The 21,045-nt window shown below is 44.3% G+C and overlaps 1 protein-coding gene across 1 annotated transcript in view; it reads left to right on the top strand.

Moving 5' to 3' along the window:
- KMT2A (lysine methyltransferase 2A) overlaps positions 1 to 18,162 on the top strand; it is a 72,440-nt gene extending 54,278 nt beyond the window's left edge. The window contains 13 exon segments of the mRNA XM_007456314.1: positions 1 to 79; positions 1,145 to 1,305; positions 1,506 to 1,691; positions 1,904 to 6,152; positions 7,059 to 7,130; positions 8,046 to 8,110; positions 9,189 to 9,359; positions 10,200 to 10,274; positions 15,308 to 15,486; positions 15,649 to 15,752; positions 16,795 to 16,878; positions 17,300 to 17,429; positions 17,887 to 18,162. Of these exon segments, the coding sequence (XP_007456376.1) occupies positions 1 to 79; positions 1,145 to 1,305; positions 1,506 to 1,691; positions 1,904 to 6,152; positions 7,059 to 7,130; positions 8,046 to 8,110; positions 9,189 to 9,359; positions 10,200 to 10,274; positions 15,308 to 15,486; positions 15,649 to 15,752; positions 16,795 to 16,878; positions 17,300 to 17,429; positions 17,887 to 18,162 (5,831 nt within the window).
- The last annotated feature ends 2,883 nt before the right edge of the window (positions 18,163 to 21,045 follow it).

Raw genomic sequence — 21,045 nt, 5'->3', positions numbered from 1 at the left:
GCTCCATGACAATTGACTGCTTAGGGATTCTGAACGATCTCTCTGACTGTGAGGATAAGCTCTTTCCTATTGGATATCAGTAAGTAGCTCTGTAGAGAGAAGGCAGCAGCCCCACCCCTTGAGCACCCTGAAGCAGTGAGTAGGTCATTAAATGTAGAGCCATACTTGCTAGCAACTTTTAACTAATTCCTTTTTTTTTTTTTTTGCTACTCCTCGTAGATTGGGACTAAAGTATCGTTTTATGTCAGCTAGATCCAGTTGTAGAAGGAAAGAGTTGTTGACATAATTTCAGAATCATTTCCAAATAAAACCTTGGTAGAAAACACCAGGCCAGTCTCTTAAGATACCACTAAATCCCATTCACCTCAGTTCAGAAGTCCAGTTTGTTGTCAGGGATCAAACACCTCATGCTTCTGTCCTCATTTTACGTTTTACATTTTATAAGTCCTTCTAAAAATAACCCCTACAATAACAATCAAATAGTCCAGTAAGAATTTATAATCTTTCCCACATGAAGCAAATTGTTTAAACTTCTAGCAGACTGACGATATAAATTTAAAATGCGCTTTCTCTCTCTTCCCCTTTGGAGTCTCCCTTTTGTTCTATATACTCTGATTTATTCTGCATTTCAATTGTGAAAACACAGTCTCTACTCCACATCTAGCTGGCAGCTTTTAAAGAGCTAGGCTCCATCAGCATCCAGCAGATTTGAAGCAGTTCCATTGCTCTTGTCTCATGGGGCTTTTCTCCCAAAGGAAACATGCCAGGTTTGTTCTTTCCTCACTTTGTACACATGGTGGGGCAGTTATCCCTTCCTGAAGGCCAATAACTATTTCTTGTAGTATCAATAGTTAGTTTTTTTTTTTTTTTCTTTGCATTTTAGGCTGTTTTACTAATTTTGTCCCCTGCTTACAACACAATAAAAAAGGATTTGATGCTGTTTTCTGAGAGGCCAGGAAAAACCAAGGACTTCAAAAAACTTGGAAAACCCTAACCAGGAGACCCTCTAATAAGAATCCATGGAATAAAGCTAAATTTTGTAAATCAAGGAGGCCAGGGAACCTAGGCTGAGAAGAGGTTTTGACATATGTCAGTCTCTGCTTCTGTTCTCGCACTCACGGTGATCATTACCATCTGTGTGCAGGTGTTCTCGGGTGTACTGGAGCACCACGGATGCTCGCAAACGCTGCGTGTACACGTGCAAGATAGTGGAATGCCGTCCTCCGGTTGTAGAGCCAGATATCAACAGCACTGTTGAACACGATGAAAACAGGACCATTGCTCACAGTCCAACATCTTTTGCAGGTCAGTCTTTAATCAAGATGGGACTTGAATTCGATTTGGGGGAATATTGTGATTGACGGGTGGGAAAAAGGCATTGCTTTGGGAGGTCACATTTGCTTCTGTTTTGGTACTTATCTGACAGCTGGCTTTTTCTTGGTTCATTTGTTTGATATCTTAATTAAACTTTTTTATTTAGTAAGAGTTTTTGTTTCCTGCCACAGAAATTTCACCTAAAGAAAGTCAAAACACAGCTGAAATTGTAAGTCCTCCGTCACCAGATCGACCTCCTCATTCCCAAACCTCTGGTTCCTGTTTCTATCACGTCATCTCAAAGGTCCCTAGGATTCGAACACCCAGCTATTCTCCAACACAGAGATCCCCTGGCTGTCGGCCACTGCCTTCTGCAGGTAAAGGACTTCACTGACCTGCCCGACCCAAGGAGGTCAGCTCGAAGATTAGTTTGTAATGCTGTCAGGCACCTTTATCGGGGTGACTTCTGCCAATGGAAAATGTTGATTTTCCGTTAGCTGTAAACATATCTAGCCAAGTCATTGAAACCATGTGGTACAGCACGTGTGTCCGATCTGTAATGGACTGTATTATTTTCTCTCTTGTTTAGGAAGCCCTACCCCAACCACTCATGAGATAGTCACAGTGGGTGACCCTTTACTCTCCTCTGGACTTCGAAGCATTGGCTCCAGGCGCCACAGCACTTCTTCCTTGTCACCCCAGCGGTCTAAACTCCGGATAATGTCTCCAATGAGAACTGCGAGCGCTTACTCCAGGAGCAGTGTTTCCTCAGTCGCCACTGTAGGGACCGCTGCAGATCTCGAGTCAAGTGCCAAAGCGGTTGATCATGTCTTAGGGCCGCTGAATTCTAACACTAATTCAGGGCAGAACACCCCCACCTCTTCACATCTGCAAAGGACGGTAGTTACTGTGGGCACTAAAAGCAGTCACTTCGATGGCTCTTCATCTTCAGAAATGAAGCATTCCAGTGCTTCAGACTCAGCATCCAAGAGCTCCTCTTCGAAGGGAGAGAAGACCAAAATGCCGAGTTCCAAGAACTCAGAGGGGTCGGCACATAATGTGGCTTACCCTGGCCTTCCGAAACTGGCCCCACAGGTTCACAATGCAACAGCCGGAGAATTAAATGTTAGTAAGATGGGCACTTTTGCCGAACTGTCTTCAGTGCCATTTTCTTCTAAAGAGGCCCTCCCGTTCCCGCCACTCCATTTGAGAGGGCAGAGGAATGATCGAGACCCACAGACAGATTCCAACCAGTCAGCAAACTCCCCTCCCGATGAAGATACTGAAGTCAAAACCTTGAAGCTATCTGGAGTGAGCAACAGATCGTCCATCATCAACGAACATGTGGGATCCAGCTCCAGAGACAGGAGACAGAAAGGGAAAAAATCTTGTAAAGACATGTTCAAAGAAAAGCATTCCAGTAAATCTTTTTTGGAACCTGGTCAGGTGGCAACTGGTGAGGAAGGAAACCTAAAGCCAGAGTTTGTTGATGAAGCTTTGCCTCCTGAGTTCATGGGGCAACGACCATGTAATAATGTTTCCTCTGATAAGATTGGGGACAAAGTCCATTCTATTCCAGGAGTCCCCAAAGCTCCATCGATGCAAGTAGAAGGGTCTGCCAAGGAATTACAGACACCCCGGAAACGCACAGTCAAAGTAACACTGACACCTCTAAAAATGGAGGGTGAGAGTCAGTCCAAGAATACCCTGAAAGAAAGTAGTCCTCTTTCCCCCTTGCAGGTAGAGTCAGCATCTCCAACAGAACCAATTTCGACTTCCGAAGGTCCAGGAGATGGTCCAGTCGCCCAAGCAAGCCCCCATAATACCTCATCCCAGGATTCTCAAGGTAACAGCTATCAGAATCTTCCAGTACAGGACAGAAACCTAATGCTTCCAGATGGCCCCAAACCTCAGGAGGATGGCTCTTTCAAGAGGAGATATCCCCGTCGCAGTGCCCGGGCACGTTCTAACATGTTCTTTGGGCTCACCCCACTCTATGGAGTAAGGTCCTATGGCGAAGAAGACATTCCATTTTACAGCAGCTCAACTGGGAAGAAGCGAGGCAAGAGATCTGCTGAAGGACAGGTGGATGGGGCTGATGACTTGAGCACTTCCGACGAAGACGATTTATACTATTACAATTTCACTAGGACAGTGATTTCTTCTTCAGGTGGAGAGGAGCGGCTGACACCCCATAATTTATTTCGGGAGGAAGAGCAATGTGATCTCCCAAAAATCTCACAGTTGGATGGCGTTGACGATGGGACAGAGAGTGATACTAGCGTCACAGCCACAACGAGGAAAGGCAGCCAGATCCCAAAAAGAAACAGTAAAGAAAACGGAACAGAGAACTTGAAGATGGATCGGCCTGAAGACACTGTTGAAAAAGAGCATGTCATTAAGAGCTCTGTTGGCCACAAAAATGAGCCAAAGATGGATAACTGCCACTCTGTGAGCAGAGTGAAAACACAGGGACAGGATTCCTTGGAAGCTCAGCTCAGCTCATTGGAGTCAAGCCGCAGGGTCCACACAAGCACCCCCTCAGACAAAAACTTACTGGACACCTATAATACTGAGCTCCTGAAGTCGGATTCAGATAATAACAACAGTGATGACTGTGGGAACATCCTGCCCTCAGACATTATGGACTTTGTACTAAAGAATACTCCATCCATGCAGGCTTTGGGTGAGAGCCCAGAGTCCTCTTCGTCGGAACTCCTGAATCTTGGTGAAGGTTTGGGTCTTGATAGTAATCGTGAAAAAGACATGGGTCTTTTCGAAGTGTTTTCTCAGCAGTTGCCGACGACGGAAGCCGTGGACAGCAGTGTCTCTTCCTCCATCTCAGCAGAGGAGCAGTTCGAGTTGCCACTAGAGCTGCCGTCGGACCTCTCTGTCCTGACCACCCGGAGTCCCACTGTCCCGAGCCAGAACCCCAGTAGGCTAGCTGTAATCTCAGACTCAGGAGAGAAGAGAGGAACCATCCCAGAAAAATCGGTGGCCTCCTCTGAAGGTGACTCCTCCCTGCTGAGTCCAGGAGTAGATCCCAGCCCTGAAGGCCACATGACTCCTGACCACTTTATCCAAGGTCACATGGATGCAGACCACATCTCCAGCCCTCCTTGTGGTTCGGTGGAGCAAGGTCATGGCAACAATCAGGATTTAACTAGGAATAGTAGCACCCCTGGCCTTCAGGTACCTGTTTCCCCTACCGTTCCTATCCAGAACCAGAAATACGTGCCCAACTCTACCGATAGCCCTGGCCCGTCTCAGATTTCTAATGCCGCTGTGCAGACCACTCCGCCCCACCTGAAACCAGCCACCGAGAAACTCATTGTTGTTAACCAGAACATGCAGCCACTTTATGTTCTCCAGACTCTTCCGAATGGAGTGACCCAAAAAATCCAGCTGACCTCTTCTGTTAGTTCTGCACCCAGCGTGATGGAGACAAATACGTCAGTATTGGGGCCCATGGGAAGTGGTCTCACCCTAACCACAGGACTCAGTCCAAGCCTGCCGACTTCCCAGTCTTTATTCCCTCCTGCTAGCAAAGGATTGCTCCCCATGCCTCATCACCAGCACTTACATTCCTTCCCTGCAGCTACTCAGAGTAGCTTCCCACCAAACATCAGCAGTCCTCCTTCAGGCCTACTTATCGGGGTCCAGCCTCCTCCAGATCCCCAGCTTTTGGTCTCAGAAGCCAGCCAGAGGACAGATCTCAGTACCACAGTAGCCACTCCATCCTCTGGACTCAAGAAAAGACCCATATCTCGCCTGCAGACCCGAAAGAATAAAAAACTCGCTCCCTCTAGTACCCCTTCAAACATCGCCCCTTCCGACGTGGTTTCCAACATGACGTTAATTAACTTCACACCCTCCCAGCTTCCAAATCATCCCAATCTGTTAGACTTGGGGTCACTTAATACTTCATCTCACCGAACTGTCCCCAACATCATAAAAAGATCTAAGTCTGGCATCATGTATTTTGAACAGGCGCCCCTGTTACCGCAGAATGTGGGAGGAACTGCTGCCCCGGCGGCGGGTGCAGCCACCATAAGCCAGGATACCGGCCACCTCACGTCAGGGCCTGTGTCTGGCTTGGCCTCTGGTTCCTCCGTCTTGAACGTTGTATCCATGCAAACTACAACCGCCCCTACAAGTAGTGCGTCCGTTCCAGGACATGTCGCGTTAACCAACCCGAGGTTGCTTGGTAGCCCGGATATTGGCTCCATAAGCAATCTTTTAATCAAAGCCAGCCAGCAAAGCCTGGGGATTCAAGACCAGCCTGTGGCTTTACCGGCAAGTTCAGGAATGTTTCCACAACTGGGGACGTCACAGACTCCCTCTACTGCTGCAATGACGGCAGCATCTAGCATCTGTGTGCTCCCCTCGACTCAGACTGCAGGCATAACAGCTGCTTCGCCTTCAGGAGAAGCAGAAGAACACTATCAGCTCCAGCACGTGAACCAGCTCCTCGCCAGCAAAACCGGGATTCTCTCTTCCCAGCGGGATCTTGATTCTGCTCCAGGGACCCAGGGCTCCAACTTTACCCAGACGGTAGATGCTCCTAATAGCATGGGACTGGAGCAGAATAAGGCTTTATCCTCAGCGATGCAAGCCAGCTCCACCTCTCCTGGGGGCTCTCCGTCCTCTGGACAGCGGTCAGCAAGTCCCTCAGTGCCGGGGCCCATGAAACCCAAACCAAAAATCAAACGGATTCAGCTGCCCTTGGACAAAGGGAGTGGCAAGAAGCACAAAGTTTCCCACTTGCGGACCAGTTCTTCTGAAGCACACATTCCAGACCAAGAAGCCAACACGACACCCCTGACCTCAGTCACAGGGTGAGAGATGCAGACCTTGGCTCTGCTGGGTCTGAGGGGTTTCATGCTCTGGGTTAGAGGCTGTTGACGTGGTCTTCTGGGAGGGACACACCTCTGCCCAAGTTGCATTACTTGGGTTTTCTGGGCTTTGATTTTTTTTCTTTTTTTTTTTTTTTTCTCCTCACAGTGCTGATTTATAGAGTAAAATTTAGTTCCATCCGTGGGCAGTTGGTCCCTTGGATAGAACCACATGTCTTTTTTGTTTTTTTGTTTTTTTTGGTATGCGGACCTCTCACTGTTGTGGCCTCTCCTGTTGCGGAGCACAGGCTCCGGAAGCGCAGGCTCAGCGGCCATGGCTCACGGGCCCTGCCGCTCAGCGGCATGTGGGATCTTCCCGGACCGGGGCACGAACCCGTGTCCCCTGCATCGGCAGGCAGACTCTCAACCATTGCGCCACCAGTGAAGCCCAGAACCACGTCTTTAATTGCTCTTTGCTCTGATTTAGAACAGTGCTGCTGTTTGCTCCTGTTTATTTTTTGCTGAGGCTTAGTTAGGATACTAAGGGATGATTTTTCCTGTCTGGAGGGCAAAACCACCTGTTGTAGATCTCATGGTGTCCTTTTCTGAAACATTATCAATAAAATATACATAAAGTACACAAAGTGAATTTTTACCTAGGTATGCATCCATGTAGCTGCCATTCAGATCATAACATAAAAGATTTCTAGTGCTCCAGAAGGCTCCTTGTGCCCTCTCTTAGTCAGTAACCCCCAAGGTAACCACTGTCTAACCCGCATCACCACAGGTTACTTTTCTCAGCCCATAAATTTTATCAGATCCTGTTAGAGTCTTCTTTAGACTGATCTCCTTGTTGGGTACATATTTACTGTTGTTTTTCTTGAAAAGATACAAATGATTCTGTTCCAGGACTCCAGGAGCAGAGGCCGAGCAGCAGGATATAGCTAACGTGGAGCAGTCACCACAGAAAGAGTCTGCAGGGTAAGTGTAAGACTTAGTTCCCTGAGGTGAAGCGCTCAGTTCTGTCCACCTCATTTAGAAAATAGTCCTTTCTTTTTTTGGGGGTTTTTTTTTTTTTTTTTTTTTTTTTTTTGGCCAAAGTTTTTTTAATGGAATTAATACATGCTTGTAAAGAAAAAAAAAAACCCACAGAATTATTTAAATAATGGGTAATGGTTCCATGTTCTTCCTGCCTACCCTGTTCCCAATTTATTGCCTAGAGGTAATCGTTGCTCGTAATTTGTTTTCATTCATACCAACATTTCTATGCATACAGATATGCATGGTGTATATTTGAATACGTATATACCTTTGTTTTTTTTTTTTTGTGGTACGCGGGCCTCTCACTGTTGTGGCCTCTCCCGTTGCGGAGCACAGGCTCCAGACGCGCAGGCTCAGCGGCCATGGCTCACGGGCCCAGCCGCTCCGCGGCACGTGGGATCTTCCCGGACCGGGGCACGAACCCACGTCCCCTGCATCAGCAGGCGGATTCTCAACCACTGTGCCACCAGGGAAGCCCTGCTTTTGTTTTTAATTAAACGAGCTAATTCACTTAAGGAACTCCGGAACTGCTTCTAACAAGCGTCCTTTTATTTTTTTTCTAACAGTTAAGGGTATGAGAAGAATTTTAAGGACACAGTCTACAACTCCAAAAGCAGAAACTTCATGTCAAATGTTTGGGAGAGAATCTCACAAAAGATAGTTGATGTTATGTATCTTACAGTAGTAGTGTGGTGGTGTGTTCATTCAGCAGGTTCACAAAGCATCCTGTGGTTCATGTCTAGTGGTGGTTTTGTGTAACTGATACAGCTGTATGGTAGATTGTGGACAGTTTTTATCTTTGAATTGAAGAACTAGCTGGTGTTACATGTCACATTTGGTTTTCTTTTCATGTAGGCAAGTGGCTGTTCTTCCTGAGATTCAGACAACACAGAATCCAGCAGATGAACAAGAAAATTCAGGTATGTGGGTGGGTAACGGGTTAGAATCAGAATTTCCAAGCCAGAAGTACTGTAAAAGTCACCTTCTCTACCTACTGATTTTCTAGATTAAAAAAAAAAAAAAAGTCAAAGCGCTAAAGATGTTAAGTGATTGGCCAAAGGACACGAAACTAAAACCTATAAATACTCTTCTGCTCTGTTTGCTGTAAGAGCAGTGTGATTGAAATAGCTCACAATAAGCTGTCTTCATCCTTCAGTTGTCACTAGTGAAGACCAAGAACCATTTTTATTATATAATATAGCCAGATTTAGGTTATGGCTCCAGATACATCTCCATAGCACTTCTGTCCTGATGCATTTCATCAGTAAACAACTAGTCACTTCAAGACTAGAGACCGCTGGATATAAGACTTTGTCCTTTTCCGTTGAGGGGATTCCCAGAAGAAAACCAGGCGGAGAAAATGCTTAGCCATACGATTTGGGATGCAGTCACATTCTGCTGATTTGCTGATTCCTGGAGAGGAGTGATATGTCTCTCTGTAAGAAGGCAGTGTGAGGGGTGGTGGCTGAGAGTACAGACTGCAGTCAAATAGGTTGAAATCCCAGCTTTACCACTTACTAGCTCTATGAACATGGGCTGCTTAACCTCTCTCTGCCTCAGTTTTCTCACCTTTAAAATTTAGATCATTTCTCACCTACCTCACTGGATTGTTGTGAGGTTTATCTGAGTTAATACAGGAAGTTCCTAGAAGAGTGCCTCATATGTAGTGTATCATACATGTTAACCATTGTTATTTTTTAGCTTTGACTCTGTTGAGGGCAATTACTTATTGAAAAACTGTCAGATTGTCATACCAGAAACTACCAGAGAGACAGCATAACTTCACATAAAAAAAAAAAATTATAGTTTTGGTCACTTCCTAGCTGTAATCTCAGGCAAGCTGCCCCACCTCTTTGAACCTCGGGTTTGTTATCTGTAAATGGGAGTCATAAAACCAGCTGTGTAATGTTGTTAGGCTTGGAGATAACGTGCACAAAGTCCTCAGTAAGTGTTTGCTATGGCCTCCACTTTGACCCCTATCTATTTTCTCCCTCACAGAACCTAAAACAGCGGAAGAAGAAGAAAGTAATTTCAGCTCTCCACTGATGCTTTGGCTCCAGCAAGAACAGAAGCGGAAGGAAAGCATTGCTGAGAAAAAGCCCAAAAAAGGACTTGTTTTTGAAATTTCAAGTGATGATGGCTTTCAGATCTGTGCGGAAAGTATCGAAGGTGAGTGGATTAAATTAGGTCAGCCCAACAGCACAGGCCCTGCTCAGCTAGGGCTGCAGTAGTACCATTTATGTGAGCAGCTGCATATGAGATAGATTGAATTGGAGACACTAGAAGGCAAGAGGCCACTAGTGAGAGTATTGCTGCAGTAGGGATGTCAGGTAATAAAGCCCACTTCCAGTAGGAGAAGAAAGGAAAGGAGAGAAGAACAGACACATTCATGACTGCTTGGATATAGAGGGTAGAGAGAGAGGACTCAAAGATGCCTCTGAAGATTCCGGCCTGGGGGACTGGGAAAAAAAAAAGATACGTAAGGAGAACAGAAAAATAACTAGTTTGAGCATACACATTCTGCATAAGATGTATTGAGCGTGGAGTGTGGGAAAAATCCAACAGATAGGAAGAGATCGTAGACTCTTAGGTTAGAGCTGGAACGGATTGTAAAGGTTTTCTAGTTACACCCCGTAATTGTAAGGAACTGAGAGGTTGTGATCTCCTTCCCACAGTCCTGGTTAACTGTTAGTGCTGGTATTGTTTTGGTTAGCAGTACAGGGAATAGAGTTAATACCACACATTCAGGTTTGGGACCTGGACTACCCTCAGGGGAAGTGAGTGCTTTGAGGACGCAGGGGTCATTTTCAGAAGGTGGGAACCTCCTCACCGCTTCTGTATCCTTTGTAACAGAAAGGAGCGCTGTTGGGTGGGGCACCTTCCCAGCTTCTTTCTTATTCACTGGACTGATTTAAACTAAGAAAACGACAAAAAGCTGTTCTAGCAGGGGATCTTTCCACATCATTGGCGTTAAGAGATGTTTGACTGAATTATCTTATTTTCTCACAGATGCCTGGAAGTCATTGACAGACAAAGTCCAGGAGGCTCGGTCAAACGCCCGCCTAAAGCAGCTTTCATTTGCAGGTAATGCTGCAGCGGTCATTTTACTCCTGTCTCAGTATCCTCTGGTAACTTGTGGGTCTAAGCTACGGGTTTGATTTCACCAAAAAAAAAAAAATCAACCTTCTTTTTAAAAAAAAAAATCATTTTTCACAGCTTTATTGAGATATAAACCTTATACTACACAGTTTACCCATTTAAAGCATACAAATCGATGGCTGTTAGTGTATTCACAGAGTTGTGTAAGCCATCAATACTGTGTAATTGCAGAACATTTTCATCATCCCTAAAAGAAGTCCCACATACCCATTAGCAGTCATTCCTCAGCCCTAGCCCCTGGCAGCCACTAATCTACTCTCTGTCTCTCTGGATGTGCCTGTTCTGTACATTTCCCACAGAAATGAATCATATAATACGTGGCCTTTTGTGACTGGCTTGTTTCATTAACACGATGCTTTCATGATTTCTCTCTACTGTAACATTGTCTCAGTACTTCATTCGTGTTTTTCTTTTACAGATGAATAACTTTTATTGTGGTAAAATACACGTAACATAAAAGTTACTGTCTTAATTACTCTTATTTTTTTTTTAACATCTTTATTGGAGTATAATTGCTTTACAATGGTGTGTTAGTTTCTGCTGTATAACAAAGTGAATCAGCTATACGTATACATATATCCCCATATCTCCTCTTAATTATTTTTAAGTATACAGTTGAGTGGTGTTAAATACATCCACCTTGTTGTGCAGCCATCACCACCATCCATCCCCATAATTTTTCATCTTGTAAAACTGAAACTCTATATCCATTAAACAATGACTCTCCATTCTCCTCTTCCCCCAGCTTCTGGTAACCACCATTATTCTTTCTGTCTTTGTGATTTTTAACTATTTTAAGTACCTCATATAAGTGGAATCATACACTGTTTGTCCTCTTGTGACTGGCTTAGTACACTCAGCATAATGTCCTCAAGGTGCATCCTTGCTGTAGCATGTTGCAGAACTTACTTCCTTTTTCAGGCTGAATAATATTCCATTGTATGTATGTATCACATTTACTTTATCAGTTGATCCATCTGTGGGCACTTGGATTGCTTCCAAATTTTTGTTGTTTTTTTTTTTTGAATAATTCTGCTGTGGACATGGGTGTACAGAAATCTCTTTAAGACTTTGCTTTCAATTCTTTTGGGTATATACCCAGAAGTGGAATTGCTGGATCATATGGTGATGCTATTTTTAATTTTTTGAGAAACCACCATACTGTTTTCTACAGTGGCTGTACCATTTTACGTTCCCACGAATGGTACACAAGAATTCCGATTTCTCCGTATCCTCACCAGTACTTATTGTTTTCTGTACATTTCCCTAATGACTTGAGATGTCGAGCATCTTTTCATGTGCTTATTGGCCATTTATATATCTTCTTTAGAGAAATGTTTATTCAAAGTCCTTTGTGTATATTTTCCTCAGGTTGTTTGTTTTTTTGTTGTTGAGTTTTAGAAGTTCTATGTATCCTGGATATTAATCCCTTATCAGATACATGATTTGCAAATATTTTCTCCTATTCTGTGGGCTACCTCCATTTTTACTTTGGATAGTGTCTTTTGTGTTTTTTGGTTTTTTTTAGATTGGTGAGGGAGATATTTTGGGGGCAGGAAAATATGGTTCATAGGTCCTGCTCTGTCCAACGGTGGCAGTCATTGGGTGAACTATAATTAAATTTGTACATGGCCTCTCCCAGGAGTCACTCTGAAATGATTACTGATAATATGTGTAAGCTTCTGCTCCTGGAGGAAGCCAGCATCCCAAGCTCAGTGTTCTCAGTCTCAAATTGAGTAGCTCAGCCCTTTTTGCCAACGGCACAAAGATTGCTTTTATTTATCCATGTCTTTTGCTGCCACATGGAATGGTGGTTAGAAACCGTGAACTCTGGAGACAGAAACTGAGTTCAAGTCCCATTTCTGCCCTTTTGCTATCAGTATTATTTCAGGTGCAAGCTAATTTACTTCTTCAAGGCTTAATCTCCTTAAGTGGGAATATTAATGCAACCTTCAAAATTGGCTGTGAGGATTAATTAAAATAATGAACCTCGGAACTCCCTGGCGGTCCAGTGGTTAGGACTCTGTGTTCTTACTGCCGAGGGCCCAGGTTCAGTCCCTCATCGGGGAACTAAGATCCCACAAGCCGTGCGGTGCAGCCAAAAATAAAAAAATTAAAATAAAATAATGAACCTGACATGATTTATTTAAGTACCCTAATATGCCAAATAAAGATCATTATCCTGACTGAAGGGATTTGAGATAGAATTCAGAGAAATCACTGAATACTAGCTTTTTTTAATAGTATCGATGCACAAAATTTTTTAATCATCATGTAGTCCAATTTGTCTGTTTTTTCTTCTGTTACCTGTGCCTTTGATGTCTTATCCGAGAAATCATTGCTAAATTCAGTGTCATCAAGATTTTGTCCTATGTTTTCTTCTAAGAGTTTTTATAGTTTTAGGTCTTACGTTTAGGTCCTTGACCCATTTTGAGTTAATTTTTATATATTTTTATATATGGTATTAGGTAAGGGTCCAAGGGTTCTGTGACATTAAAGCTGGGCTTCCCTGGTGGCACAGTGGTTAAGAATCCGCCTGCCAACGCGGGGGACACGGGTTTGAGCCCTGGTCCGGGAAGATCCCACATGCCGCAGAGCAACTAAACCCATGCACCACAACTGCTGAGCCTGCGCTCTAGAGCCCGCGAGCCACAACTACTGAGCCCACGTGCCACAACTACTTAGCCTGTGCACTAGAGCCCACGAGCCACAGGTACTGAAGCCCATGTGCCTAGAGCCCATGCTCTGCAACAAGAGAAGCCACCGCAATGAGAAACCCGTGCACCGCAACGAAGAGTAGCCCCCGCTCACCGCAACTAGAGAAAGCCCGCGCACAGCAACAAAGACCCAATTCAGCCAAAGATAAATACATAAATTTATTTAAAAAAGAAAATCTGAGACCTTTCTTTCTCGGGTACCTTCCTGTCTTGTTCACCTTTGTTTTCCCAAGATTCTGTCTGGCACAGTGGAGAGATGGAAAGAATGCGGGAGATATAGTAGGTGCTCAGTAAATATTTGTTGGATGAACAAGTGAATGGCCCACATGAGAATAGATTGTTCCCTGTTGTAGTACTTTATACTGCATCTTTATCTGGTTGCTTTCACATTGCGAGGTCTGTGTTCATATCTGCCTCACTCTGCCAAGGGCTCCTTGAGAACAGGGGCCGTGTGTACCTCATCTTTCTTTTCCCATTATTGACACAGTGTCCAATCTCATTGTAAGCCCTCCAGTGAAGGTTGAACACTAGAGTTGAACACTCAGCCTAAACATTAAAATGAATTTTGTGAAAATACGTTTAAGTATGTTTTTTAATGGCTTTTTCTACCTAGGAATCCACAGCAATCTAAAACTCCTAGGAAGAAATTCTTAGGGAAAATCAGTGTTGTAGAGAAAAAAAAAAAAAAAATGTTTGCCCTTGTCTTATATGACTTCAAGCTCTTATATTGTCGACTTGTGTTTTATACTTTTATAGGTTGAGTTCTAATCGGAACAACGATTGTGATCATAAGAATGTTGCTTATCTGGAGACTTAACTTTCTGCTTGCCACTAAAACCAAATTATATCCCTTAGAGATTCTCGTAAGTGAAGTGGAAATTAGGCACCTGATAATAACTTTCCCCTCTTTTAAAAAATTATACAAGATGTAGAATTTTAGAATTTGGAGAAGCTAATCATCACAATAACAAATTGGTGGACGGGGTCCCACCTCCTGGAAGTAATTGTTAACATTTAAACACGGATATCCTTCCAGACATAGCATATGGCTCCAGATTACACTTGGGGTTACATCTCTATAAATATGCTTTATAACATAAACTGTGTGTCTGTTGGAATTGCATGTGTGATCTTAACACAGTTATGCCTATGAAATAGTATCTTGTCCACAATAGATGCCATTATTATTTTGGTATCTATTAATACCAAAAACAATAGTTGTAAGTGATATACTATTTATTTAACTAGCTATTTGCTAGTGTTAAAAAGAGGTATGGCAATTATTACTATGACCCGTCCTTTAAGGAAAGAAGCCAATCATTTTATTTTATTATTATTATTATTTTTAATATTTATTTATTTGGTTGCGCCGGGTCTTAGTCACAGCACGTGGGCTCCTTAGTTGCGGCAGGCGGGCTCCTTAGTTGTGGCATGCAAACTTTCAGTTGTGGCATGCATGTTGAATCTAGTTTCCTGACCAAGGATTGAAACTGGGTCCCCTGCATTGGGAACGCAGAGTCTCAGCCACTGCACCACCAGGGAAGTCCTGAAGCCAATCATTCTAGAAAGCCTTTCACCATCTATGCCAGCAGACTTACATAAATTTTTTTTTTTAAATAAAAAGAAATAAGAAATGCTCATTAATGGAATAAGACTGAGTAAAACAAAGTGGCTGTTGAGTGTATTTCTCCATAAGCTCACTGTAACAGGACGGAAGAGAGTTCTGTGTTAGGGGTTCACTAACATTCCTTATAAATTTTAGTGAGGTGCCTGTGTGCATGTGAGCTTATTACTCCATTACCTGTAAACAAAAACGGGATCATAGTTAGAGTTATACAGACCAAGGTTCAAATCCTGTCACAGTAGCTACGTGACCTTGGGTGTGAGCCTAGGTTTACTTACCTTGAGATGAAGCTAGCGTTTCCTGCCTGGTGTGGTCATTATGCCATGAAATGAAATAACACATATAGCATTTCTGTGTACATAGAGAACATAGAAAATAGTCCATAGATTGGTGGCATGCTTTTTTCACTTAATCTATCATGAGTGTTTTCCATATTGATGGATCTGTATCCGCATCATTTTAATGGCTATCTAATGTTAATTTCTAGCTTGTCTTTAGTATAATTCACCCTTGAGCAGCCTCTGGCAGAGTGATTCCCTAGCTTAGGCATTTCTGTGATTGTATGTGGCTTCCTATTGGCTGGGCTCCTCACTACCCTGGTGCCTTTGATCCTGCAGGTGTGAACGGTTTGAGGATGCTGGGGATTCTCCACGATGCAGTTGTGTTCCTGATTGAGCAGCTCTCTGGTGCCAAGCACTGTAGGAATTACAAATTCCGTTTCCACAAACCAGAGGAGGCCAATGAACCTCCACTGAACCCTCATGGCTCGGCCAGGGCTGAAGTCCACCTGAGGCAAGTTCTCTTCCTTTCCATAAGCAGTTTGAGGTCTTGATTTTATGATCTAACGATATAATTATTTTCCTACTTAACCTTTGAGATTTCCAGTGTTAACACTGTCCTTCACTGGTTCTATTAAAGTATTTCTCTAAGTATATTTTCGTCTTTTGGCTCCAGGAAGTCAGCATTTGACATGTTTAACTTCCTGGCTTCTAAGCACCGGCAGCCTCCTGAATACAACCCCAATGATGAGGAAGAGGAGGAGGTGCAGCTGAAGTCAGCTCGGTAAGTCTGGAGTGGAGAGCGGTCCTAAGAAACGCTCTCTACGAGTGAAATGCCATTTGCGGCAACATGGAAGGACCTAGAGATTATCCTACTAAGTGAAGTGAGTCACAGAAAGACAAATACCGTATCATATCACTTATATGTGGAATCAAAAATATGATACAAATGAACTTATTTACAAAGCAGAAACAGACTCACAGACACAGAAAACAAACTTTGGTTACCAAAGGGGAAAGGTGATAGGGATAAATTAGGAGTTTGGGATTCGCAGGTACAAACTACTGTATATAAAATAGGTAAACAACAAGGTGCTACTGTATAGCACAGGGAACCATATTCAGTATTCTGTAATAGACCATAAAGGAAAAGAATGTGAAAAAGAATATACGTGTAGGGCTATCCCTGGTGGCGCAGTGGTTGAGAGTCCACCTGCCGATGCAGGGGACACGGGTTCGTGCCCCGGTCCGGGAAGATCCCACATGCCGCGGAGCGGCTGGGCCCGTGAGCCATGGCCGCTGAGCCGGCGCGTCCGGAGCCTGTGCTCCGCAAAGAATATACGTATAACTGAATCACTTTGCTGTACACCAGAAACTAACACAACGTTGTAAATCAACTATACTTCAATAAAAATTTAAAAAATAAAATAAAAAAAGAAACACTCTTTGCTTCCCTCTGTTGCAGTTTTGCTTAGATCACAATTTCCCAGATAACATTTAAGGAGACTGAAATAGAGTTTGTGCTGAAGTAACAGTAGCTGGCAGGCAAAGAGAGAAGAGTGTGTTTTAGAGGAGAAATTCAAACAACTGTAAGATGGATATTTCATTTTCTTTAACTGTAGTGTACTCTGTCAGCTTTGCATGTACCACCACAGACTTCATATATAACATACTATATTTTAGGCCTAATTTTATAAGGCATTTGTTATGCTTGGGATTGAACACACAGAATAGTGTAGTCATACGTTCTAGGAACCTTTGATCCAAGACTCAAAACTGATGATTTCCTGAAGAGAATTCATTAATAACGAACCGTCTCTCTTTAGGAGGGCAACTAGTATGGATCTGCCAATGCCCATGCGTTTCCGGCACTTAAAAAAGACTTCTAAGGAGGCAGTTGGTGTCTACAGGTATGGCTAAAATTGTAGAAAGAATTATAGAAAACTAATGAAGTTTTCCAAAATCAAAGTGGATCAAATGCTGGAGTGACCTCCTTCATTCAGTAAGTGAGGTTTTTATCGATGTTTCTGATTTAACCTGATGTCCTGGGACCCTGCAACTCCTTGTGTTGAACGAGGAATTTAACACAGTAAGCTTTAAAGTATTGCTACTTCTGGTGGGCTTTGGAGCGGAGAAATCTTTAATCCTTGGCTGTTTGTTAGAGTGGTTAATATACTCAAATCAGGTGGGTCCAGATTCTTTCCAAGTCTCTGTCTCTCCTGGGGAACTAATAGACCAGGAGATTTTATTCATTTATTCATGTATTCACACATTTAACCTTATTTGCAAAATCTGCGGCTGATGTCTTTTCCATCTTTATGTCCGTCCTAGGTCTCCCATCCATGGCCGGGGTCTTTTTTGTAAGAGAAACATTGATGCAGGTGAGATGGTGATTGAGTACGCTGGCAATGTCATCCGTTCCATACAGACCGACAAGCGAGAAAAGTACTATGACAGCAAGGTGAGCTCCACACTCTCATTCTCCAGTTCTTTCATTATAGAAAGGGGCCATCAACTATAAAGGTGATCCCTAGATTGCAGAAGAATTAGTATATTCTAATTAGACTTTTTTTTTTTTTTTCTTTTTTTTTACATTTGAACATCTCTGAATTTGTAGTGGGCCCAGTCCACTCTTGGGATTAGCACACAAAGATACTCTTGGAAGGTTTGTCTGAATGGATCCCAGGATCACAAGCACACAGTTCTCTTGCCTGTGGAGACATTAAGAAACCTCTAGTCTAGTGCCTGTAATCTAGGAACGTGTCATGGAAGCATCCTGAAAGATGGGAGAAATCCAGAAATTTTACCAGGAGAACCTGTTCATCAGTGGCTAAGGTCACATCAGAAGAAGGTTGGGAAATGTTGTCAAGCCTGCGCTGTAATAAATAACAGGTTCTTCTCTGCTTTCCTTCCTGTAGGGCATCGGTTGCTACATGTTCCGGATCGATGACTCTGAGGTGGTAGATGCCACCATGCATGGAAACGCTGCCCGCTTCATCAATCACTCATGTGAGCCTAACTGCTACTCTCGGGTTATCAATATCGACGGGCAGAAGCACATTGTCATCTTCGCCATGCGCAAAATCTACCGAGGGGAGGAACTCACTTACGACTATAAGTTCCCCATTGAGGATGCCAGCAACAAGCTACCCTGCAACTGTGGTGCCAAGAAATGCCGGAAGTTCCTAAACTAGAGCTGCTCTTCTCCCCACTGTTGGAGCACTAGGACCCGGGGCCTCCAGAACAGTGCCGAAGGCCTTTGCCAGCAGCCAGGAGTTCCAGGATTGAGTGGGCACAGTTGAGGGGCCTCCGTGATGGCTGGGCTCCCTTAGGTCCCATATTCACATTATACATGTGATCATAGTCCTGGAGAGAGATGAGGTCTCGAAGAAAAGATCCGCGATCGGCTTTCTGCGGGGGCTCCTCTGATTGTGTGCCGTTAAAAAGTGGGAAACGGGTCCCTAGCAGACTTGCCTGGAAGGAGCATATAGAGGGTTAGTTATGTTGGGAGATCGGGCCTGAGCACCTCCTCAGAGAGAAGTTGCCATCCTTGCCTTGGCCTTTCCAGAGCACTGTAAGCAAGGGGTCAGGCACAGCCCCAGTGCGGGCGGGGTTGGTTGCCAGCCGGGCCCAGCCTGTAGCCGTGTGTTGAACAAAGACGGTCTGGTGGTTTTCCCTACGATGCTCCCACTTGAGAGTTCCTTTCTGGTTGGGAGACAGGATTTCTTAGCACCTTTGGTGTCAAAGGCTGTCTTGGGGTTGTGCCAGTTCATTACCAGACGTTGAGCCTGTGGGCTGTAAGTGGGAGTGTTACCCCCATGAGCCTTATCTCAGACAGTCACCTTCCTAGACAATAGGAGCGGCTTCCCTCTCATTCCTTCTCTTCACTCCACTTTTCTCGTCCCCCGTTCTGCATCCCACTGCTTTCCCGTGCTCTCTGGGTGGTAGGGGAGAGTGACTCCCCGCTCGAGGACACTCCCTGTTGGGCATAGGATGTGCCTACAAAACGTTCCCTGAGCCTGTAAGCACTCCCAGTGGGGAAGTGGACAGGAGCCATTGGCCATAACCAGACAGAATTTGCAGACGTTTTCATTAAACTCCACTGAGAGTTTTAAAGAAATATATGTAGCATGATTTATTAGAAGAGGAAGACTATTTAAATAGGAGTTGAATCATGCAACAACCAGAGTATCACAACCAGGGTAACCCCTGGGCCCCATTCCTAGGACGTGATAACTTTATTTTCCCCTTGTTAAGACATAGGAAGACTTAATTTTTAAATGGTCAGTGTCCGGTTGAAGGCAGAACACTAATCAGATTTCAAGGCCCAAAACTTGGGGACTAGACCACCTTGTATCGAGGGAACTCTGCCACCTGCACAAAATCTATGGATAAAGTAAATTAAATGACACTACTGCCCTGATTACTCCCTAGGATGTGGTCAAAACAGCATCAAATGTTTCTTCTCTTCCTTTCCCCAAGACAGTGTCCTGAACCTGTTAAATTAAGTCATTGGATTTTACTCTGTTCTGTTTACAGTTTACTATTTAAGGTTTTATAAATGTAAATATATTTTGTATATTTTTCTATGAGAAGCACTTCATAGGGAGAAGCACTTATGACAAGGCTATTTTTTAAACCGCGGTATTATCCTAATTTAAAAGAAGATCGGTTTTTAATACTTTTTTATTTTCATAGGATGAAGTTAGAGAAAATATTCAGCTGAACACACCAAGTCTGGTTTTTCCTGCCCAACTTCCCCCTGGAAGGTGTACTTTTTGTTGTTTAATGTGTAGCTTGTTTGTGCCCTGTTGACATAAACGTTTCCTGGGTTTGCTCTTTGACAATAAATGGCAAAGGAAGGTCCCCCCAGCTCCATCGGGCCACTCCCCTCCTTCCCAAATCGAAGCTCCTGAAAAGGCTGCGGTAGGATCTCGACACAGCAGTTTCTTCTCTTCTTTCCTGCCCTGTCTCTCTCCTTTCTGGCACAGCTCAGTGCTGAGAGGTGGGAACCTACACTTGCCTCGTCTTTCCTCCTTCAGAGTTAGCAACCAAGCTGAATGGCAACCTGACATTTTCCATCACCATCTGCCTCATAGGTCACCTCGTTCCCTCTCCCTCTGCCCACCAAGTCCTCATGCCTGCAAAGACCCCCCCGGATCCCCCTGTGCCCTCTTTTGGGGCAGCCCGTTGAAACTGAAGCACAGTCTGACCACTCACGATAAAGCAGATTCTCCTCTGCCTCTGTCAGCTGCAAGGTTTCAGAGCAGCGTAGTCCAGTGGAGGGCGAGGCACCTTTTCTCGCCTCGAGAAGCCCATTTCTACGGAAGGAAGTCTAGCGAAGCAATACGACTCAGCCCAGCGCTCTCTGCCCCGGGACTCGTGGCTCTGCTGTGCCTTCCATCCTGGGCTCCCTGTTCTTCCGTGACCTTAATTAAGAACTTTGGTGGCTCTGCTGGAACATTCACTGTCATGCCAGGAGCCCAGCACTGTGGCCAGGAAGGCAGAGACTCCCTGTCATCATGGAGAAGTGCCAGCAGGGGACTGGGGAAAAGCACTCTTACCCAGACCTCACCTCCCTTCCTCCTTTTGCCCGTGACAAGATACAGTGGCCCAAGGGGTTCCACTAGTGTCTGGTTTCCTTTATTATTGCACTGTGTGAGGTTTTTTTGTAAATCCTTTTATTCCTATTTTTTTTTAAAGAAAAATACCTTAAGCTGCATTTGTTACTGAAATGATTAATGCACTGATGGGTCATGAATTCACCTTGAGAAAGACCCAAAGGCCAGTCGGGGGTGGGGGAAACTCAGCTAAATAGACCTAGTTACTGCCCTGCTAGGCCGTGCTGTACTGTGAGCCCCTCCTCAGCTCTTTCTACCAGTCCCAAACCCTGAGGCCAGGGGAGGAACCCCCAGCTCTCCTTCTCCTGCCAGCTGCAGATGGTTTGCCTTGCCTTTCCACTCCCTGTCAACCACGGAAATGAGGAATTCCTCTTAGAGCTCAGCCTTGAGTCCATTTGCCAAAATTCAGCGAACCTGCCAGCAACTTGGGGAATAAGCTAAGGTTTCCCTACCAGA

Source organism: Lipotes vexillifer, unplaced genomic scaffold (assembly GCF_000442215.2).
Source record: "Lipotes vexillifer unplaced genomic scaffold, Lipotes_vexillifer_v1.1 scaffold753, whole genome shotgun sequence".
Taxonomy (NCBI): Eukaryota; Metazoa; Chordata; class Mammalia; order Artiodactyla; family Lipotidae; genus Lipotes; species Lipotes vexillifer.
This window is presented reverse-complemented; position numbering and strand designations above follow the sequence as displayed.